The sequence below is a fragment of the Telmatherina bonti genome (assembly GCF_933228915.1).
Source record: "Telmatherina bonti genome assembly, chromosome: 21".
In the NCBI taxonomy this organism is placed as follows: domain Eukaryota; kingdom Metazoa; phylum Chordata; class Actinopteri; order Atheriniformes; family Telmatherinidae; genus Telmatherina; species Telmatherina bonti.
In genome coordinates this window covers 26230348-26255236 of record NC_136630.1, presented here as the reverse complement: position 1 = coordinate 26255236, position 24889 = coordinate 26230348, and the positions used below count along the sequence as shown (strand labels likewise).

At 39.3% G+C, this 24889-nt stretch overlaps 1 protein-coding gene across 1 annotated transcript; it reads right to left on the bottom strand.

Annotated features, from left to right (window-relative positions):
- Nucleotides 1–2126: 2126 nt before the first annotated feature.
- On the bottom strand, nt 2127–24467 carry hs3st3l (heparan sulfate (glucosamine) 3-O-sulfotransferase 3-like; the record flags this gene model as incomplete). Its single annotated transcript, XM_079260632.1, has 3 exons — nt 2127–2515; nt 4432–4661; nt 23995–24467. The coding sequence occupies 3 exons, from the start codon at nt 24465–24467 to the stop codon at nt 2127–2129; spliced, it is 1092 nt and encodes a 363-aa protein (XP_079116758.1).
- Nucleotides 24468–24889: the final 422 nt, after the last annotated feature.

Sequence of the window (24889 nt, the reverse complement as noted above, 5' to 3'; positions counted from 1 at the left end):
GCCTAAGCAATATTGTCATGAAGGAGAACTGAACGTGAAGCTAAAGAACAAACCAAAACCCAGAAAGCTGTGTGAAAAGGACACTGGTTTGGTCACCACCTACCAGCCTCTTTATGAGCGCTCTACCATCTCCAATAAGTACATTCAAGAATATAGAGGTTAGACTGATCACTGGATTTTACCTTAATAAAGCTGATTACCAGAAAGCTCAGTGATATGTTGGAGTGACTTTACACTGCCTCCCATTCAAATCCAACAGCTTTAAGCTGATGATATTACAAAAAAAGAAGTATTAAGCAAACTCTTGAGGGATAAAGGTAGAGGAATTGTATTTTAAAGGGTGAACCTGTGGACTTGTCCCATCACCTGCAAAGAAACAAAAACCTCATTTAAAAGGAAGAACTCAGTATTTTGTGGATCCCCAGTAAAGAAGTTCCCCAGTAATCATTGAGTGCCTTTACATCCAGCAGCATGCCTCCAAACACACAGCATGCTAAGGGCAACACTGTTTCTGCATCAGATGAAAAGTGTTGCTGTGTGCGAATTGTAAAAACTCATCCACCTGTATTTAAATTTTAATATTTGCTTGATTGCATCACTTTTATGCATACTTTTATTGTATAAATATACCCAAATAACAGTTCTTCTGTCATTTTAAGTGCTTTTGAAAACATGTTTGTGTACTTCATTCACTAATTTAGATTCAATTGAAATGCCACAATAGCTTTCCAAATTATTCTTTTTGAGTGTGTGTTGTTTTACCACCCTGGGTTAGATTAATGCGGAAGCATGGATCTTTGTGTTTGTACGACAACAGTGTTGACAGTGGCTTTTTCTGTGTAGTTACCCCAAGTTAAATCTGATGTGAATGATTATTTGTAATCTATTATATTAATATAAATTATCAACGTATCAGATGATTTTGTTTCAAGGTAAATAAGAAGTGTATAACCTAATAAAGACTTGTTTTAACATGTTTAATCGTTGGATTTAAAAGTTCTCCTTTATGGCCACAAGATGGCAGTGTTGTTGTATTTGGTGAGTGAGTTCCCAGAGCAACTTCACCATTAGGGCAGTTTTATTTTTACATTAAGTAAAAGTTTTAAGCAATTATGAAAAAAAAGACATGTAAGAGGGAGATGTTTTTCCTTAAAAATAGTTTATTTTTATGCTTTTAAACTAGTGCAAATACATGCAAACTGAAAAGAGACAACCCTGTAAGTAAAAACAGGAAAACTTCATCACATCCACAGGAAGTGTTTGTGACTGGTAGAAGATCCCGGTATTGATTTTCAGTTTTTGATAATGTTTCGGTTGTCCTTCAGTGGTCCCTTCGCATCCTAAAGGTGTGGCGCAGTAGGCTGGTTTTGCAAGTGTGATGTTAACCCTAAGCAGAGCATACAAATGTGCCAAGTGATCCATACCAGTTCCCCTACATCCGTCTATCCACATTCATTATTCAAGAATACAAAACCACTCAGTCAAATCTGAGCTCAGACAAAGATTCGCTCGCTCACTCCTTTGTTGTTCGCCACATAAAAAATTCATCCCTCCTTTTTTTAAATAATGCTTGCAGGACAGTACTCAATACGTATGCACTGATTGCCCCTTAAATTCTTAAACTCTGCGGTTAAAGAGCAAATGGGTTAAAAAACAAATTCATAGATATCTGAGCACGTAATAATGCCTCAGTTCTTGAGTTCCTTGTAAAACTAAGGTGACTCCAAGTCACAATTTAGCTGCATTGAAATACACTAAAAGCTACAGTGTTTGCACTGTTCAACATTTATAAAGCCACAACCTATAACAATCACAGTCTCATTACAACCTCTGAACCAAAATTCTTTGCCCTCCGTGACTGAACATACAGTATATGACATAAATAATGGTTTATCTGCCCCTCAAACATTCATACCGGATGATAGATTGATTGATCAATAGAGTTTAATGTATTGACAACAGTTCTTTGCTGTCAAGTCTCTGAGATGCTGCTTAGTCATTCATATAATTGCGTCTTTCTTGTGCACTCGAAGTTGTTTCATCTGTGTCAATCAGACAGTAGACGCTTTGAACAGGCTTCCACCTAAAATGTTTCAACAGAAGCTTCCATCTCTACACCAACAAAGTCACGGCCATCCAAAGTCCTGTCCTGCTATCTGATAGAAGTGCTGGTTATGAGGCCTGTAGAAATCCCTCAATATTTGAATGACCTTTGGGTCTATGGAGACGTGAGTCCTTCCTTTTGTCTTCCCAAGGCAGTGAGGCTTACTGCTGCCTTCCGGCTTCTTCAGGCAGGGGAAGCCTTTTGTTTTGTTAAAGTAAAAGTGTTTGTCCGTAACTATCCTCTGAAGCCCTAGAAAGTCCTGGACTTTGCCCAGTTCTCCAGCCGGGTCTGAGATGAGCCTCTCGCCACTGACCAGATGGATTTGAGACCTGGGGAACCATGCCAGCCACCGCTCCATGTGTTGGGCATACAAGCCGATCCACAGTGGGCTCCATAGAGAGTCAATCTGACCTAGAGACAAAAGGTAGGAAGCACAGAAAGATCAATGGTCATGATTTTCTCTCATTGCAATAATAAGCTGGCAAAATCATTATAAAGTCAATAGTCCAAAGTAGTATCTTTTATTTTGCAGGAACATGACGTATCAATATCTGAGTGAGGAAATAGTTTTCATAGTTAACAAATAAAATGTTGACTCAGGATTGTAATGACAGCAGATTCTCGATGGCATCCTCCACTATTTCTTCAGTTGTGATGTGTTTCTCTATCACTGCAGATGAAAAGCACCCCAACAGTGAGTTACTTGCACAAGGAACACCATCTGCCCCACAAAGGAAATGGTGCTCTTTGGCAGTTCAGCCCCATTTCCACCAAATACAACCAACTCAAGTTTGGTCCTGATAACCCTGATCTCTGTTGCTTTTCCACTACAAACAATACCTTTACCTGATAGGTGGGATATAAACCAGATGGGGACAGATCGACGACACTACCAGTCAAAAGTTTGGACAGGCTTTGCTATTAATTCTGAATAATGTAAATGCATGGCACCATAGTTGCATGACATAAACAAAAGATGATAATGGCAGACGTCAACCAGTTCCTGTTCCATTTCCTCAAAGCAAGAAGGTCCCTGGTTCAATCCTCTGCTGGGGCGAGGCTTGGGCATGCTTGGAGTTTGCATGTTCTCTCCATGCATGCGTGGATTCTCTCTGGGTTCTCTCTGGGTACTCCAGCTTCCTCCCAACATCCAAAGACATCCAGTTTAATTGGTTACTCTAAATTGCCCCTGAGTGTGAGTGGTTGTTTGTCTCTGTGTGGCCCTGCGATGGACTGGCGAGCTGTCCAGGGTGTACCCTGCCTTTCGTCCAAAGGGTCCAGCTTCCCCACAACCCTTCATTGGACTAAGCGGTTAGGATAATGAATGAATGTTCCTGCAGTGTATTTCAACCAATCAAAGATGTGCAATGTGTCAAGCTCCACCCCTCTGGCAGCCACCCCCTTTGCGTAAACTGCAAAAAAAAACATCTTTTGGCGTCTTTGGCAGTGAACATTCAGATTCAAAAAGCCATGAAAAGAAATTTTTCCCAGCCAAAAAATCAAGGGCTGTAATGGTAAGATTGGGACCAAAATGGGAGGCTTCCACAAACATAGGACGGTCCGATCAGATGTTCTGGCACCCTTCTCAGTTTTTGCCTGTTGAAACATAAGAATGTGCATACTGGGTTTGCACCACATAAAATGTTATCCTTGATGACCAGAAAGTCTAATTTTAGTCTCCATGACTAATGGACATCCTTTCAGATGTTTAGGTTATCTCTTAGATGTCTTTTGGTGTATTTTTCTGTAGTTTCTGCCCTTTTCTGAGTACTTATGCAAGTCACCATAATGTCCCAAAGGATTAATCCAGCCAAATGTTGCAGACATCCCATTCTCACATGTCATGCCTCGGGAGCATCTCTTTATTCATGTCATTCATGTTCTTTCAGAATAACATGAATGAAAAAAGCTTCTGTTTTTGTTGGTATTTTTGGCAACAAGTTAGTGAATAATAGCCCATTCAGTAAATGTAACTGCATTCTGGTTCAGTCTTACAAAATATGCAAAGCAGTTTAAAGGTAAACAAAAATAATGGGTATAGGAGCTGATATGTAAGAGAGTATCAGTCATGTCAGGTAAGGTTTTACTATACTTGACCATTTACACCTGGGGTGCCCAAAGTCGGCCCCTGAAGGCCACTGTCCTGTAGGTTTTGTGTATTCCCTGTTGCAGCACACCTGAATCTGATTAATTTGTCAACATGTTGGGCAGAACTTGACAACAAGCTGATGAAGAGCTAATTAATTTGGATCAGAGAGCTGTCTAAAACCTGCAGGACTGTGTCCATTGAGGACTGAAGTTGGACTATGTCCTCATCATCATCATACCTGTGGTGCGGTTCTTGAATGCCAGGGTCTCGAACGGAGGGATATCTGGAGTCTTGGAGATGATTTGCGTGTAATCTGATATGGCTCGAGTGACGGGGTCGCGTACAACCACAATTAGCTTCACATCCTGCGACATGGCATGAACTCGTGCTGGCGTGTCCACGGTAACAAAGTAACGAGGTGTCTTCTCCATGACAATCTGACCGTCAAGGGCTTTGGGCATCATACTTCTGTAAGTACAGTAACATAAACATGTTAATTAGTAGATGACATACGTAACTTTCTCAAAAGTAACATAATAGTACTCTTAATCCTTTAAGCACTTAACTCATTAAAGATTTAGGAAATAAAAATGTTAATTATTGGCTAGATTTGATGAAATTTCATATTGTGGCATCACAGGTGGCAGCCCTTGACACCGGCTGACTGTTGACGGTCACAGCCCATTGTTGACGACTGGTTCACATGTCTGCCACGTAGCAGTGGAAAGTGGTTACAGATTTAACGTGCCTGGAGATATGACCTGGTGCCTGTCACCATTTTTTTATTTTGGCACCTTAAGGGTTAAATGTTGCTTTCACAAAGCTGACATCATGAGTATAGTATAGTATAGTATAGTATAGTATAGTATAGTATAGTATAGTATAGTATAGTACAGTAAAAGATGATTTATAAAGAGTTAATGCATCTTTTTTCTTTATTATAAAGTTGCATTTTACTACTATATTCATAATAAGTCAGCTAATAAGTTGGATAATTAGGCGGCTAGACTTGTCGATAGTCACAATTTTTTACATTCACTTTAAACAATCATGAGATGTAATTTCTTGTGAAATGATAATTCAAGGGGAGTTGAATTACATTAAATTTTTATGAATTGAACATATATTCAAATTAAATATAGACTAAACTGAATTATTGTTTTATATATTTTCTCGTGCCACTAAGATCTCAACCTTAACTTTTCAACCCTGAGAATTAAATCAGAAAAAAAAATCAGCAAAACATGATTTTTAAAAATAAATAAAAGTTTAAAAATTTTATGATACACTGCTCCATTAAATGGAAGAAATCGAGACAGGTTTTGCTTAAACTTATACAATTTTCATTTTTGTCAAACACGATATTTATTAGAACGCTAAATAATTTATTCGGCATGACAGAATATGTCATGGCTACATACTGCATAACTCAGCTAATGTCTCCTTGTGCGATGGCATTGGTGCTCCATGCCTGGCTATTATTAATATGTGACTTTTGTGCTTAGTTTTTGTTAGCATCAGAGGCAATGCTACAATGTACATCCCTCATCTCATTTAAGTACACCTTATGACTACAGGAAAATGTACGCATTGTATGCACAATTAAGCCTGAAACATTTATATGGAAGAAGCAGCTATGGATAATATAACATAATCTATGGATTTCCATTATGCAGGTTACAAATTTGACTAAAAAACATTTTCATCATCCTTTCTCTCTTTTGTTTCATTAGGTAAGGTTAGCATTAGCTGTTAAAAATACATAGTTAGGGCTAGAATTAAGATGAATCAACAAGTTCAAGTTTAAATTGTTACTAAGTACATAGTTATGCAAAACAAAAACAAAAAGATACTATTCAGGGTTGCGCTTTATTATGTTACAATGTTAGCCTATGTACAGTAGCCTGTTTGTTACCCTACATCAAAAGTCTTGGCTCTAAGCTAGGTACACATATCCTCAATTTAAAATTATTTACAACAACTGCAACACCCCTTTGAGATGTAGGGAGATTTCATTCATTGTTTTTTGTGAAACTGCGCTTTTAATTATGTATTGTTGGATGTATGGATGCTAGCTAAAGTTAGCATGAAGCGCAAGAGTGTGAATAACTTTATTCAGTGTTTCAAACTGCTCACCAACATATTTTATCAAGATGCTCCAGTTTATTATCTTAAACTAATAATATCATAGCTTGAAATACTGTAAATATTGTTTATCTGTTGGCTTGTTTATCTGTTATTGGTGTCTCATGTTTACCTTTGAGACACCAATAAAAGAGTGGATGCTGCTTTTGCTATCTCCTTCTTTGTGCTACATTTGCTACATATGTTCAAGGAGAGACAGATGTTATCAGAGAGCATACACAGATCACAAACACACTGCCTCATTTGACCTCACGCCTCATTACACACTCTGACATACATCATACACCAATAACAGCATGAACAGTGACCAGACATGTGACAGCAGCACTACAGAAACACACAAGTCTTTCCTTCACTGTGTCTCGCTCTGTTTCTCTCCACCTCTGAACCAAAGGCCAGCAGATGGGCCTCATTTAGAGGTAAATGATTCCAGAGGCCCTACGGGACCGGCTAGGACCTCAGGGACATCTGCCAACACACCTGCCATACACCTGACCTGCACCAGTGTGGTCGCACACAGCACTGACTCAGCATCTCAGCTCATTTACATTACAAACCAGCCTCATTTTAAGTAGTCAGATTTTAGACTTTTAGATGTAATTTTCTTACCTACTGACTCTGCAACATTACAGGAACTCATTCATTTGTCTTAAACAAATAAATACAAAGCAAGAGTTTGCTAATAAAAACAAATTACTGCTCTTAAAGCGTAGTTTTATTTATGTATGAATTGTGGGCTGCTGATTAAAAGAGCTGACATGCACATACTTTAAGTTTGTAATTTGCAGTAAATGAACAAACTGCAATAAAACCATGATCATGATGAATGTATGAATGTCAGATTAAATCCTGAAAATCTACACAATAATGTTTAATAATCACACCCTCTTAAAATCTAGAGAACTAAATTATAACGTCGTTTACATGGATGTTCGACAAAGTGAGTTGATAAGTTGGGTCCAGTCGTGAAAAGGTTTAAACTACCCCTCTCAATCGGATAGAATATTCCCTCTGAGTGGGATCTATTGGATAAGATGAGATGCTTTGACAATGCATTTTTATTCAGATTGGACATTTCATCGGATCTAAAGTGCTTCATATTAACACCGCGACTCAGAACAATCTGACCACATCGTTCTGCAGAGAAGTCACTCACTATTCAGTAAGACCCATTTACGCTCCCTGATGAACATAAATAGTGACGCCTTTTTCAAACGTTGTTATACGTCGCCACTGTCATACTTCCATGTGTTTTTATGCTGCCATCTGTTCAGTCAGTTCATCCACTAGTGGGCAGTGTTGAGTTTGGAGTTCACTTCCGCATTTTGACACCACAGTAAAGTTGTAAAAGAAGCAGAAGAATGAAACCACAAAGCCTTTTGCTGTTCTTCTCCACCCCCGTAGCCACTTGTGTTTCTTATTTGACAGTTGCTGCATCGTTTTCTTTATGTTCTTCTTCATCTCCACTGGTTTATTTCTTTTGCTGGTTGGATGTCATTTATATAACTCAACACTGCCCCTGTAATTTCCAGAGGCATAGGTGCATTTTCTGCATCAGGTGACAGAAAGCAAATCCCCTGAAAACAGACCAAATTACACAAACAACACAGGACCTGGACCAAACTGTCCGTCTGCTTGTATATTCGTCTTCTGCGTCCAGCATAAATGGGCTTTAAATATTAAAGTTGCAGTGTGTAAGAATTACTGACATCTAGTGGTGAAGATGGACATAGCAATTACTTCCAAGACAAAAGAAAAACTGTTTTGAATGTACAGTGGTCGTCAGTGACCAAAACTCTTCCTAAATACCAACATGTTTTTAGATGCGAGTGGATCAGTGGCCTCAGGTACAGGTAGCCACTTCAACATTGTGTACATACGTTCTGTCTTCTGCTCTGGTCCTTTTAAGGCATTACTTATCCCAAAACGGTGCTGTAGCTCCTATAAAACAAAGCAGGTACTGCAGGTTTAAGGCTCGGAGAGTTCTCACTTAAAACACAGTTGTTTGTCCATTCAGAGACACCGTAGTAGATATGGTAACAAAAATATGGCAGCTGCCATGTATGCGGACCAACAGTGGGCAGATATAAATGTCTCATTCTCAGAGTCTGAGACCATTTAGTTTCTGATTAAACACCAACAGAAACAAAGTTTTTCATGATGTATTAAATTTAGCTTTTAATAACAGTATCGGTACACACTGCACCTTTAAGGTTAGAATAAAATGACTCAAACATGACTCAAATAGCAAACATTTTGCTTGGAAAGTTCTGCTTTGGCACAAAAACATTAAATAATTCTGTTTATCAACACAATTACAAACATGTTCAGCTTCGCACTTTAATTCATTAACTTTGGCCTTTCAGGGTAGACTTATATCTACCTAATATAAAACAGTGAAAATGGTCCAAATGCTTCTAAATGACACATTTATCTAAATAAATAAATGAATAAATAAATAAAAGTGATGAAAAGAGAGTCACCCTGGGGGACAAACACAACACAGGAGGACAGGAGGCTCTGACTGTCCTCTGGTATCGCATCAGGATTCAGATGCGCTTGAAACTTAACCTCCTGTCAATACATCCTCTTCCCCCAAATTTGACACACACACACACACACACACACACACACACCTACACACATACACCTACACACACACTGAGATTTCATTTGATCTGATCAGTGTGCGGCACTGCTCACCACCACTTAGCCAGAAGACTTCCCTTTTAACTCCAATACCCTGAGCAGGAGGAGCCGTGCAGTCTGTTACACACACACACACATACGCATGAATGCATGTGCAAATGGCAGCATGCACACACACATTGCAAAGCACAAACATACACTCATTATTCACTCATTAGTCGCTATCCTGCTTGTGGAATCCCCCGTGGACCCGTTTCTCTAAGTCTAATACACACACACACATAATAAGACACATTTCTTAAATATCACACACACATATGCACACAAACACGATGGGTGTGGTGCTTTTTTTTTTTCGCCGAAGCTTTTAAAGAGTGTGCATGTGTGTGTGAGTGTGTGTGTGTGCGTGCACAGAGTATTTGCTGTGAGTGTTTTAAATGAAAGGGGTGGGTGACTGATGAAGGAATGATGGGAGTGGATGCAAACGTGCCTCCATTAGCAATCTGTCTGTGAATAGCCTCAGAGCCAAGAGCCCCATACCATTACCTAAGCACAAAGAGCTAATTACCGCCCCGAAGAGCGCCATCAAAAGAAAAGATCTTTTATAAATATGCTTCTGCTCTGAGGTTGGCAAAGACGCAGTAATTGACAGACAAACTAGCTGCTCGTCTGTCTAATAATTAAATCTGGCCTCATCGTTCTTCTGGCACAGAAAACTTTGTGATCTCGAGGACATGTCTGCGGCTTCAGCCTGACTGCTTTAAGAATAATAGGTTATGTAACATTTTCTTAGAATCACAGCTGTCAAAGTCTATTTCTTTAGCTAATACTTAGAAGTGAGAGGAGATACTGTTTATTTTCTTATTTAAACCAGATTTTGCATGTTGTTGTATTTGCCTTAGTCAGAAACATGTTGGTGTTTATGTGGATCTTACACCAACACTGGATCTGAAAATGGTGAATAATTGTGTCTCAGTTTCTGAGTTTAGCAGGTTCAGCGGGAGATAGAAGAAATAAAGCTGCAACAGCTTTTCTATTTGTCACATAAATGTAAATATTCTGCTTCTGAACCTCTATAACTGGGATTTTACTCCTATCAGGTCGACTTGCATCACCATGGCTCAGAGACATCCAGATTCAGGAGAAATTTGAGCTGAAGCCAGTGGTCGGAGTTAAAACTTGATGAAATACAAAACCTGTTCATCTCAAGCTCGGGTCCTCTACCAGAGTCCTGGGAGCTTGAGGATCCTACGCAGTATCTTAGCTCTTCCTAGGAACGGGCTCTTCTGGATGGAGATGTCTGATGTTTTCCCTGGTATCTGTTGGAGCCACTTCTCACCTCTAGTGCTCCGATGACGACTGGTACTGCTGTTGCTTTCATCTTCCAGGCTTTTTCCAGGTTGTCCTTGGTCCTTAGTAGTTTCTCATGTTCCTTTTTGCTGATATTGGTATCCTTGGAGACGGTTACATTGATCACTACAGCTTTACTTTGCTGACTTTCTATGATCACCATCCTTATGTCGGTATCTGGAAGTCCTTGACCAGTAAGATCATCTGTTGTCCTGTGACATGCCTCTTTATACAATTGAACAATCATTCCCTCAATATATCCCTCAATATATATATATATATATATATATGTTTATTTATATATATATATATATATATATATATATATATATATATATATATATATATATATATATATATATATATATATATATATAGACTATATATATATGTATATATATATATATATATATATATATATATATATATATATATATATATATATATATATATATATATATAGACTATATATATATATATATATATATATATATATATATATATATATATATATATATATATATACATATATATATATATTGAGGGATATATTGAGGGAATGATTGTATATATATATATATATATTAAAAAAAAAAAATATATATATATATATATATATATATATATATATATATATATATATACTATATGATTGCATAAGATAAGGTCAAGAACTGTTTATATGTTTGTATCAATGCCTGAAAATGAAAATGTGTGCAATAATTAATAATAAAGCTGAAGCACAAGATCTAACGCATCTTAAAAGACTGTTTGTATAAAAAGGGCATGTCACACGTTGACAGAAGCATTGCTAAAAATAATCAGGAGGGGAATTGATCTACATTAATACTGCTGAGTATCATAATGCTTTAAGAGTGTACGAACAGATGGAGACAACAAGGAAATCAGGCCCTGCATTGCTGTCTAACTTGGACATGTCACTGCACACAGGACATCAACTGTTAACTATGGTTTCATCTGTTTTAAGAATCGGTCTCTGTGCTGGAGACTGAACTGCAGTCGCTCGAGCTACATGTCTTAAGAAAGAACAACGAAGCTGTAAAATACTTAGTTTAGGAGGAAGGTTGACATTATATCCCGATTTAATGTCTGCAGACAGAAATGTATTATTTCAGTTTTCTTTTCCATGATGTGAACATTTCCAAAGCTCAACATCCAGAATGTAACTCAGTATCTGTGTTTAAGGAACAGATTATTTTTCATTTAAATGTCTTATTGAGTCTAAGAAGAAAATTAGATTTTGGTATTTAGTTGCTTTATGTGACTTCATATGAAGTTGTTGTTTTAAAGCAGTTTTATGTAAAAATAAAAAAAAAAGTAGGTATATTAATGGAATAAATTATATATTGCATGTAATTAGGATTGTTTCATGAAAGACACATCATTGCAATTTCTCTCTTGGATTAAAAAAGCATTTTGTACTGTTCATATAATAACTGGTTGCTGAATTTGTGATATATGCAAACACTAAATCTGCACTGACTGATATAAAATCCTGATTAAAGCCGCATCAACTCCCCCAGGAATTTTTAAAAAGAGCAAATGTTACTATTAATGCTTTTCCAGTCGATCCTCGGGATCCTGCACATCTTTTAAATTTTGTCAGCAGTAGCGGCGACCGACATGTCTGCTCCAAAACTTCCAAATCTTTTATTTACAGTCTACGGTGGAAACACATGCAAATCACACTGGTCAACATTTTAGAAATTTTTATTCTACTAAAAACTTTTTCGCAAAATCACAACCAGAATAATCTTTCACTTCAGCTTCTACCGTTATTACAGTACTTTTGGATGTCTTTCTACTTATTTTTTTAGAGAAATACGTTCATTAATCGAATAAAGATAAAATAAATATAGACAAAAAATAACTTAATACAAGAACTGTTTCTCCCATCATCGACATGAGCACATTCTATCATGTCCTCCCTTGTAATAAGTGCCAAAAATGCCCAAATTTTAATGTAACATGTAATAACAAGCTGTTATTTGTTTATTTTACCACTAGATAGTATGAAAAAGTGTCCATTAATGAGGATAACGGAACAATCTGCAGCAACATGCACTGTGAAGGTCTTCTTGGTCTGCTTTTTTCTCGAGAGAGAACAAAAAACTTCATGTTAAATGAGTGCTCAGCAGCTGTAACTTTGCAGTTTTCTGTCTGTATTTTCTTCTGGACTGGACACTCAGCTGCTCTTCCTGCAAACTTCCAAGCCCGTCAGCTTGGACATTTTTGGTAACTTTCCATGCAGAGTTTTAGGCTCAAAGCTGGCTGAGATTACTGATTGATTGATTGATTGATTGACAGGTACCCAATATCCTGCTTCAAGTAAGAAGAATGTAGAACAACTATGGTTTTTAGCCGGTTAACAACGTGACTTAGCTTTAGCCCGCTGACCTCAGTTAGCAAACCAAGCTAATCCAGAGATAACAGGAGCTAGCCACCTGACAGAAGTAAGTGGGCTAAAGCTAAGTTAAGCTGCTAACCGGCTAAAAACCACGGTTGTTCTTCATTCCTCTCACTTGAAGCGGGAAATCAGGTACCTGTCAATCAAAAAGACACGCCCCTAAATATGCCGAATTTCAAGATTAAATTACTTTTAAACCGGAGAGTTAGAAAAAAATTCACTTCCCCCACAATTGTCATCAAGGTTAACCTGACCTATTAAACCGAAGATGGATTTTTGTACCAGGCTGTAAGCATGTTTATTTCTGCTGTGAAGTTGTTTTTTTTTAACATGGGAGTCTATGGGGATTTGCTCTGTTTTGGAGCATCTAATGGATGAAGGGAGAACTCCAATTTTTGGCACTACTGCATAAGCTTCACTTTTAAATGCCAGAGTTTACCGCTTGTTCGTAATCCAGATCCTCATGCCCCCCTGCCCTGCATGTTTGATAGGTAACCCTATTTTAACACACCTGCAAAGGACTTGATGAGAAAGTTCAGTAATCTGACTCAGGCATTTTGGAGAAGGAACATGTCTAAAACGTGCAGGGCAGAGGGACTTGAGGACCTGGATTGGAAAACACTGTAATGGCTAGCATCTGAGGGATACACCTAAGTTTAATAATTTTGTTCTAAAACTCTGCCAGATCGCCAGCAGCTTATGTTGTCAACAACATCTTAGGAATGGTAGCATGTAACTCTGAGAGTTAACTTGTGATGGACACTTAAAGAGATTTACAGAGGGTTTCCAGGCCTTTATATCCCATCCAGAAGGTTTATAATCCATCTGCAAAATGAATCTCTATGGCTGGAATAAAACCAGGAATATATTCTCGCTGCATGGCAGCACCAAAAAGCAGCTGAGCTGGAGTTGGTTTTGTGAGAATAGCAAGTAAATACCAGCATAAATAGCTGTAAATGAATAAAAATAAAAAAATGTAAATATTATGTGTTTTGTTTCAGTATTTTTTCCTCCTTAAAGCCAAGACTTCAGATACGCAGGAAGGCTTGGTCACTGTTGATCAGTGTGTTATTTTTTACAAAACACTGTTAGCAAGAAATTCTGTTCCTTGTTTTGGTTGGTTTTCATGCTGTTATATCTATTGACACATTAATTTTACACCACTTTAGCCTCATAATCTGACAACTATTATGGTTAATAGCTAAATTAGACAGCTACCTGATACCACAGCTAAAGGAAAAAGCAGGTTAGACATTTTTTGAGGAATTTTAAGCAATTAAGCATCAATCTTAGGAATATAAAACCCAAAAAACAAGATGAAACCTTGTCAGGAAGCGAACTGGCAAGCTAGGTTGAGCAGCTGCTACAAGGAGTTAAAGTACGCTGGTCATCTCTGGTCTACTGCAGTCATGAATGATAAAACACTGTAAGATATCATCCTTTTACTGAATGTTTTCGCTTCCGTTTCAAACAGAGAAGTAAAGATGGTTGATCAGTTTCAGTGAGTGATCAACATTTGTGTCATCATTTCTGTTACCTCCTGTCCTGTAAGACCTCTTCTGTGTTCATTTCAGTCTTACTTCTTTCCTCTTTTTTCAATCAAGTGCATCATATCCTAACAAAAAACATTGAATGCCGTACAGCAATGCGCCAATATGAAGACAAGCTCAGATATAAGACTGAGTCTGAATTCTGTTCCTGGTTACTCCACACCTGTCCTACGAAGCAGCATTTTCTCTAATCAAGTTAACTTTGAGGTTATCCCTGGGTTTTCTGCACTCTGACCATAGTTCACTTCTTACCAGGGTAAATCACTACGTTGAACGGCTAAGTTACTCAGGAGTAGGTTATGTTCTGGATAAGACATCAACTAGCAAAAAAGCACCAATCCACACCAATCAATGCCAATGTTGGATCATTGGAGGAGTGCTTAGGACACAGATGCATCCTGTTGATGAAGAAAGAAAGCCTTGTCACTGACCGTTTGAAAGTATAGTTTTGTTGTTGTCTCTGGGTCCAGTTCGCTCTATAAAGGTTGCATCTGATACAATGAGGTTAATAATTAAGCTCAGTCATGGCAGAACTGTGATGCCTCATTGAGGAATTAATATTCCAACACAAAACCAGCTCACACGGAATGCTGAGCTTCAAAAGAAGTGAAAGAAGAAGATAAGGCAATGAACGAACAGAGGAGGCTCTGTCCGAAGCGTCCAGGCCGTAATAAGGTGAAACTGAGCGATCGCACTGATGTCTGTTTATCTTGCCTGATTAATTAGTTTTGAATAATGTCCTGAATTTACACATTAAAAAGTTGGCAATTTTCCGCTAGCCTTCCGTCCTAGCTGTTGCTGTAGCAACAGTGTTGCTTTTGGCCTGAATTGTATTTGAACTCTTTATATTTTTGAAGAGTAATTTTCTGCTCCTCCATGGTGAAGTAGATGCTCTGCAGGGTTTCCCCATGTTTGTGATTGGTTGGATGCTGCAAACTCCTCCCCTTTCATGCGAGCACACACTGATCAAAATGGGATGAATTACTAAGCTGACAAAACAAGTTCATAGTACCCCTTATCTATATTCTGAATGTCTAGGTGAGTCAAGCAGGGTAATGGAGAGATATCTGGAGAACTCTTCCTAGTTCAGGCCTCAGCTCTTCATTCAGTCGTTTTCTCCTTCAGGATATTATCCGACTAGTTTCCTTTGTTCAGTGGACAGATCGTGTTATTTGTTTAATGACTGGTCACAAAGACCATCTGTTTATTCTTAAAATATGTATTTGCCTGTGTATTGTTTACATTACTTTTGTGTTAGTTTCTGGAGTTACCTGCTTTAGGAGTGCTTTCTGTATACATTTAAGGAAATACAGTTTCAGTAAAGGCTGATTTATACTCATCCAAATCAGCTCGGTTACACATTTCTCACCATAGGCTCTGTGTAGGTCTGCAGTGGCTCAACGAGCACCTCTACAAACCTGATGTGCATTCCCGCTATGTGAGTGCAGCTACATAGAATGACTCCTTTGTGACTGGTCAGAATGTGATTACGTGTTTCTGGATGTTCGGGTCTTCTCGCTGAATGAATGGCGAGTTCCACCATTATTGTTCTATAACAGGAAATAGTTGTTGGGAACATCAAACCATAAACATAACGCCGTCCTGTGGAGTTTACCTGCCGATTCCACCTCTGCTGCCACCTGCGGATGCAGAAAAGAAACTGCAACATGACGCTTTAACCCTACACCCTACAAGTGTAAACACGCACTTCATCTGATGCAGACGGCGCATGAGAATAAAAACGACCTCAAGGTGCTCCTGCCTTCCTTCCACTTCGTAGTCCTACTTACCGTAACAACAGATTACAACAGTTTCCACATTAAAGCTGACTTTCAAAGTGAACTAAAGGGAACTGAAGAGTAGAGTGAAACTAAATAGTCAACAATAATCCTGACTTTTGGTAGAATCGAAGTTGCTTATGCTGTGCAAAACTGGCCTGATTCCACCATTGATATTTAAAAGATCAGCATCAAAAGTCATTTTCTTCTTCTGTAACTTTGCTGAATGGACCAGGTGGCTGTACAGCCAGGAAGTGGAATAGAAAGGGGAAGAATATTAACCTCCCCTGTATTAGCGCCAAACATTAGCAGGTGAATGGGACCGTCTGGAGACACCATGTGTTACATGGAAATCCTCCCAAATAAGACAGCAGAAATAATTGGCAGTTTAAAACTCCTGGTTGGCTTCATCCTTATACTTCTAATTTTCTACTGAGTGTAAGATCAAACATCCAGTATGAGGAACACAGGGATTATCCAGCAGCTTATATTAAGCCTCTCCTTGCCTTTGAGGAACCCCTCTTTTGTCGTCCATTTTCCAATATTTCGGCATACCTCCCTGGTGTATTATTTCAGGCCAGCCAAGGCCACTGGCTATTGATCCTATGGGGGCTTAGGGTAACTGCGTGGATGTGGGTGTGGATGGTGTAAAAGCCAGAACAGCAAGGATTATATGTATTGGACTGAAAGCAGTATGATGGGGTTTGTAAAGGGTGGAGGTGCTACTGACAATGGTAATGTAGCGTTGGGGCTCAGCTGGGACCGAGAGTGGCAGGTGGAGACTGAGGAAGCCAGAACCCTCTGGAGCCCCATCAGTGGCATGCTGTGTCATGTGATGTGTATAGCATGTGTGCATGTTAAAAAATGTGAAGCAATTACAATGTTCATCACAAGTACAGCAGGAAATATGCAGCAAAGAATTGGGGATGTACGGAGGGGTGGGGGGTTTAAGAATGTACGGGATCAAAAAATGCAGAATGTGCCTTGTTTATCTTTGATGTAGGGATGAAACAATAGCCAATCAAAAACTAGGAGCAAATTTATGATGTTCATTATACACACCTGACTGCTTATTTAAGAGTCAAATATGAGTTTTGGGTGTGTATTTGTGTGTGTTTAGAACCACTCATCCCTTTCCTCTGTATGGGGGACCATTAAGGGATCAGTCCATTGTGGCTGTGCCCTGTCCACTTCCAAGAGACATCCATCATAGAGGGGCCCTGGACCCCAACCCCCCCTGCCTGTGCTTTTGATATCCAAGCCCCAGGGGAGGGCCTAATGAGGGCCAGATCACTCCACCCGTCTGGGCCTTATGGTGATCACCTTCAGTACAGTACATGGATGGGACGGACCACACCTGAACCCCAGTTACTCACACAACAATGTACTGGCCATACATGAGCCGAAATTAAATCCGTCCCTAAAGCTTTAGTCATGATGTTTCACACACCACAAATACAAAAATACAAAATAAACATGAATTAATAGTTTATCAGAATATCATCCTGTCGTACCTATGACACATGAATCCCGCTGAACATGAAATGTTTTGGCAGCCAATTTTCTGCGATTTGCATGGCAATTATATCCCATTGTATAAACACAAAAACACAAGTAACACCATGTGCTGTGTCATTGCAGGACAAAGCCATCAATGTATGGGTATGAATTGAAAAGCTTCCCTTAATGAGTTCAATATGAATTGCAAATTAATCAGTGCCATCGGGGCAGCTGACTGAAGAGACTTCAGCCATTTATTTATTTAGTTATTGTATACGCAGAGAAAATTATCATACATATAAAGATGAGGCAGAAAGACACTAAAAGTATAAGAGAAAGCTTTTTTTTTTATTATTATTAAACTAAAAAAGTTTAATTTATTAGAAATATTCATTCAGTTTAATGAATTTTACTGGTATTTTTCTGTGAGATTGTGAATATGACAACATCAGGAAAAAAGGTTTTAGTTCTTGAACAGCAATTCATATTACAGTTTATTGTTTATTTATTTCTATTTTTACGTTAATTTGAAACCCTACTCTTGTACTATTCCCTAATACTAGCTATTGTATGTGTTGTTTTATGGTGTAAAATAATTTTTTTTTAAAAAAAGCTTAAAATATATAAATGACCAGCAAAAAGTGCCCAAAGAGGCACATTACTTGTGCTATGCCATGAGTACAAAATTCTTTCCATTATATTGCTCAATGAAAAGTGGTTACAAAATTGACATACTGACATAAATATAATGTATTTAAAACCAACAAATTTTTAAGCAACCCTACAATAACATTAGTCAAGACTAAATTAGCTACAGTGACATCTCAGCTAACAATCAACCATGTTCTTTTATGCTAACTTCAGCAGCAAGGATTTTTTAAATTATATTTTGAAGCCTAATTAAATATTCTTTTTGTGTCCTTGAAGGTATTTTATCAAGTCACTGTTAAACAAACAAAAATATTAACTTAAGTATGGAATCTTTGACTTCCAGATGTCAACTTTACTCTTACTAGCAGCTATTGTTTCACATGAGGATGTAGATGGTAAACCAGCTAAGCTGCCTTGTCTTTTTAAGCTAATGCTAATGCTAACTGGTTCTCTGTTTAATCAGCCTGAGTCAGACTGTGTAGCCTATTGGGCATTTCAGCTTATAGTGACATCTTTATCTGGCACCTACAAGCAGCTAGCGATGCTACTGCTACAGAGACATTTTCATGATAAGCAATGACAATGACAAGATATTGTACAGAGAAGCTGTGAGAGCCATGGTTACAAAATGATAGCTTTCATCTCAACAGAAAAACTACAGACTTGTTAATGGTAGGCTATGTTAACCAAGTGAAGGTAACTCATTAAAATGCTTGTTTTGCATTGGTGTAAACTGTATTTGTGTAGCTTTACTATACATCATAGCAAATGCTGAACTCTGCCACATTTAGGTTTTCTTTCTTTTACACCTCATTCGTGTCTGTAAGAAAACCACTATAGCAAACGTTACTCTACTTCTTAACTACTGCTTTGCCCTTGACCACTACACATCTCAGCAGCACACTTCCTTAAACTTATATCCTGTTTAGATTGGAAATGAATTGAAAATGCATACATTTATTAATTCTAAGCACATTAACTCCTAAAAGGACAATTCTAGGTGATTAAAACTAGAGGAACTAAAGATGTGAGTTTGCAGTGGGTTTATATCATATACTATTATTACTCGTACTACTCAAGACTTCCTATGTGAAGAGGAATTTGAATTTATACAAAGGCTTCTGATCGGAGGCAAATTCTTGAGAAACAGAGTAAGGGTTTTAAGTAAGGGTAAGCGTAGCTATGTGTCCTGGTATTTTTAAGGGGGTTGATTTCTATCATTTTTTTTATGTTAAAGGTGACTTCTTGGAAATAACATATAAAAGCTGTGCCAGTAACATAGAGTCAATAATATATTGATAACTCTTGCTAAACCTCAAGAGCAAAGTAGCAGCCTGCCTAGAGGACAAAACGGTCTCCAGACTGTGAGAGAACCTGAAGAGGTATGGCTTACACACATACGCCAGCACCTATACGCCAACACACATGCTAACACACATAGACAGGACCAGCTCTGATGACAGTCCCCTGGGTTGAAGCAAAGGTCAGCAGAGATGTGTGAGATTGTGGTAACACAGAATTCCCCCCCTTTAACCCTCAGCCACTCAAAGCTTTATCTCTTCTCCTGCAAATGTATTGCCTTTTTATCCATCCTTCTCCTGTCATGTTGTCTTTCAGCATGAAACACTCCCATGTAAGACGTGAATTTCCAGCTGAGAAATTTCAGTGGATTCTTTTGCAGCTGAAAGAAAAACAGAGGATTGGTGGGGGTAACATGACCCCTCTGTGCCTATGCGAGGAAACTTGGGGTGGTTGTGCCAATAGGATGAAGCTTCCTGCTAATTGTAACAGAAGCCGAGCTGACCAAAGCCAACCGCTCTAATGCTGAAGTCAACCCAAGGTCAGGGTGAGGAGATAGCGCTATCGATCCCAGACAGAACAGTAAGGAGGAAACTTCCAGTCCATCTCAGGGCTCATCGCAGCGCTCTCCCAGATTCAATCTCCCTCCAAACACCATTAGTGGATCTTTGTCAGGGGCTCTGATCTCAATTGCCCTGGTGAATCCTAATGTTATTTTGCTCTCAATGAAAAGAAGAGGGACTCTGAGGAAGATGCACAATAGCTCATCCTCTTTAATCTAAAGCAATCAGGTTTAAAGGAAAAATTTCTACACAGAAATGTCATATTAACTCAGTAAGCACTGTAGCTGACTCTCCGTCTGCTGTTTGGTATGAAAAGTGCACCATTACCTTGAGGGGCTGCTTTATTACAACCTTGGTCTCCTTGTTCATACTTTTCATATAAGTCATTGTTAACAATGGCATCATAATTAAGAATCCATTTTCTGAAACACATGTAGCATGAAATGTGGCAATCAATTAATTTTTTGTCTGTAAAAACTCGTCAGAGTTAACCGGGTTTCAGTTTACTAGTCAGGCAAATGTGAAAGAATTTTAGCTCAACTGCAAAAAAGACAAATGCACCTAAACCATGTTTCCCCCAAACGTTTGAAGGGCATAAGAAAGTGTGAGTCTTGACTAAGGGTTCATTCACATCACAGACTCGGTGCGATTGGGGACTCGGCTCAGTTGTAAGGGGGTGTATCTTTGCAGACCGAGAACGTGTTCCCGCTGCACTTTGGTCAAACAAGCCAAACCATTAGAATAATATATCCCCATTCCCACCAAAGGTGGCGCTGCACTGGCAAATGAGAGGATAAGACCCACATGAAGAAGAAAACTGTTTCCACCACCTGCGAGTTTAACATGGAGACGAAACTATTGCCACTTTTTTATGTTGTCTTATGCAAGTATACTGTGGAAATACACAGCAACAATGGACGCTGGATTAACAACAGACAAGGCAGAGGGTTGTTAACGTCGTCACTATGTATTTACCCACAATGCAATGCTACGTAAAATGCAGGAAGTGACTTTTTTTGTAGTCCGTTACCTGTTTTTGGTCCACTTGAAACAGACTGAGACCTGCGTTTGTAGGCGGACGGGGGTCCGCTTCTTTGATCTGAATCAGAGGTTGTTCGCCGCATTCACATTTCCCCAAATGAAACGGACTTTCCGGGCAAATGGAGACTAGCATCCAATTTCAAAAGGCTGATGTGAATGTGCCCTAAATCACGTCAAACTCTAAAATACAGTGGCCAAAATGTAAAATTGGACAAACTCGCAAGCCAACATTGATATTTATTGAAAAAATCTTGCAGATATGACAATGAACCTCACAGATTGGTGGCAAAATCACATGTTTGTTCAGCTAATGTGTTTCTGTTCAGGCTCTCGCTTGTTTTTCTCTGTGCACATGAACTCACAAACTTTCATCATACACTTTTTCACAAACACTCCCTCACCGAAGAGCTGGGCCTATTTTGCCGTCTCGACTGCAGTAGTAGCTTGAAGTTGCTATAACTACAGTCCACAGAGGAGAAGGCCCTTTGTTTGTGTTCAAGATAACTCAAAAAGTTATGGACAGATTTTCATGACATTTTCAAGAGTTGTTGGAAATGTGAAAAGGAAGAACTGAATTAATTTTGGTGGTGATCCGGATCACCGTTTGGATCCAGAACATTTTAAAGGATTCTTTGGCATTGTGCTTGGCGGAGGTTTCCGCTCTCAGAGTGCTTTTCTAGTTTTTCTTATGTGGATTTTTGTTGTGAAGTGTTGTTTTGTCCTTATAAGACTATAAGTAGACCAAACTGTCACAAAACTAATTATAAATAAAGCTGCTGAGCATGCAGGAGGGGGTTGTAAGCTGGGCTGTTTGCTTGTCTGAAGCATCCAAACACAACTGAAAAAATATATTTTATCCACATTCTGTCTTCATGAAACTACAACTGCAACAAAAATTACTGCATCTAAATTTGTGATTAGCTTGGTTGCTAGCTTTTCTGTTTGAACTGTATCAATAAATCTACATTAAAAAAAATGTTGTTTTATGAATGAGACAAAGTAATTGGAAACTTAAATATCCTGAGAGGAAAAACTTATTAAAAACATTTTTCAGGATCCTTCTATAACCTATTTCCTTTCCTAAATACGTAAAGCAAAGCTGCAATAATGTCACATATATTTTTTTCACAGGAGTAAAAAGACACATAATTGTTTTCAGAAATGTGAAAAGTTAGAAACACATTAAGAATTTTAGTGATCTGTCATCAGAAATGTACATTTCTTTACAAACAGTATAGTTTCTATCTACATATAAAGGCTATTTTTCACTTTATGTTGATGTACTATTTAACTGATAATTTATTAGTTCTTCCCTCTTTTATATTATGTGGATTAACAGAGAATGAAGTCAATTTGCCACTTTTTTCCCCAAATATCAGAAATAAAGGGAAAATTGTCCTTTGTCAGCCTGTGATTTCGGGTTGTGTGCTGTTTGTTATTAAGTGGTGTGAACACATCATTAACTCCCAGCGTAAAGTGACCTGGAGTCAGAGGTCAATTGACAGAGCTGACAATGATGTCAAGTGGTTCAACACGCGACGAGGCCCATCTGGCCCGAGGGAAAGACGTGACAATCTGCTGTCACATACACATCACCTGGTGCGACAAACACACACACACACACACACACACACACACACACACACATGCACTACAGACGGAGAGGCAATGGTGGCTTTCCAGCGTCTGCAGGAGAGGATTTACGGGATCAGTATTCATCGCACAGCTTTGGTGTTTATTTTCTCTCACTGCATAACTAGATCAACGTATAATCGCCACATAAATGAGAAATTAATGCTTTCTCTGTATTAATTGTTTCTACATACCAAACAGGCTCCAAAGCTGAGTCAATACCATTATTGATCCTCAATGTACTTTAAGCTGGTTAACAGCACACCGCATAGGACGCACTCATAGTGCCAAACCCAATTACATCCTTTGCCCATTTTTTTTGCCAGGACCCCTGTTATGAAGAAGTAAGATGCCCTTTTTTTAGGATTGCAAGGTGTTTGTCATCAGCCTCTAGCTGCGGTGTTCAGAGCCATTTGATGGCGAAGTGACCACCACTCTGTGATCCACAAAAGAAAAGGGACAGATTACCTCTTTTATGGGAGAGAAACATGCTATTACATATAACTGGCAAAGTTTTAAAAAAGTGTAATAAAGCCCAGATATCTGAAACCACAAGTTAGCTGGAAACTTCTCCTTTATCCTCCCAAATGATCTCAGTTGTGAGTGGGATCAGTCAGGATTGACGTTGCGAGTCTCCTCCATGTGTGTGCACCAAATATTTCCAAGTTTTCACGGAACAGGCCGAGAAGAGAGCCACATGACAACAGTAACATCTGGCTCCGGCTCCAGAGATGATTACTCTGTCGCACTCTGAGAACTCATCCTACAAGCCTTGCTCTCTCTCTCTGTTTTTCTCTTATGCTGTTCAAACACGCAAACACGCACACGCACACACACACACACACACACACATGATGCACAGCTTGACGAAGCCAGATGGTGAAGTCTCTTTGTCACCTAAACCTTAGTGGAATAACTGTAGATATGTTAGAGTATGTGTTTTTCCAAAGAAACTTGCACGTCTAACGAGCTTTCTAAAATAAATTAGAATGAAAAATTAAATATCTATATGTAAAATTTGCAGAAATTTAAATTATACAGAAAAAGTGAAATATCATTACAGTTTTTAATCCAGATCTGAAAAGCATTTTTTTTAAATATTGCATAAAAGGTGGGATATTACCTCTGTATACACAAAAGCATAAGTTTTAACATCATTTTATATGAAGTTTAAATCTGATCACCTTTAGATTCCTTGCGTAAAAGTGTGCGTACCTGTACCAGTCCAGTCCTCGTGCGTAATGCCGGTCGAAGAAGTGCGGCTCGGACCCCAAGGCGCGGATGTCTGGATGCAGCCGCAGAAACTCCAACAGAGCCCTGGTCCCCCCCTTTTTCACCCCAATGATCAGAGCCTGGGGTAGCCTCCGCGTGGCCGTCCACTCTTTCCCCGAGCTGTTGGTCTCCAGCCCCGGATCACTGCTGCCCAACGCGCCGGCATCCTCCCTGGCAACGCTACTGTTTCTGTCGTACGGCCATCCCGACCCAGACACAAGGAAGTCGCGCGTGGATGACCTGATTTCAAAGTTTTCTGCCAGTTCTGTCTCGCGGCATCCGGTGAGGAGGTACACCAAGGAGAAGCAGAGGATGCTCAGAGAGGAGGCGATGGTGAGCCGGTGGAAGAGCCGCCGCAGGTCGGAGCCCGGATGATGGTGGTTGAAGTGCTGCAGGCGGTGGTGAAAAGCTGCCATCCCGCTGTCGTCAGTGCCAGATGAGGGGCCATTCTACCTCAAGTTCGGCTCACATCCTAACCGCCTGAACATCCCTGTAACTCTTGTTGGAGTCTGCCTGTGCGCTCCGCTGCTCTTCTCCGTCGAGGCGCGCGTCCAGAGCGCACTGCGCACCCGCCCCACCTGCCCCAAATCAGCCCAGCAGTTAGTCTCAGGTGTAAACCAGCGAAGTTAGCGCGACTCTCGGGATGTGGGGAAACTTGCTCGCCCACGCTGGAAACGTGGAGGGAAGAATAAAGCTGTGATTTCCGCGCTGCGCTGCGCAGAGGGCTCTCTCGCTCTCTGCGTGTTTCCACTTCACGGGATTATTCCGCTCATCTCTCGAGGATTCGCGTCTCCCTCCTCCTCCAGTTCTCTCACTCGCCCTCAGATACCTTTGATTG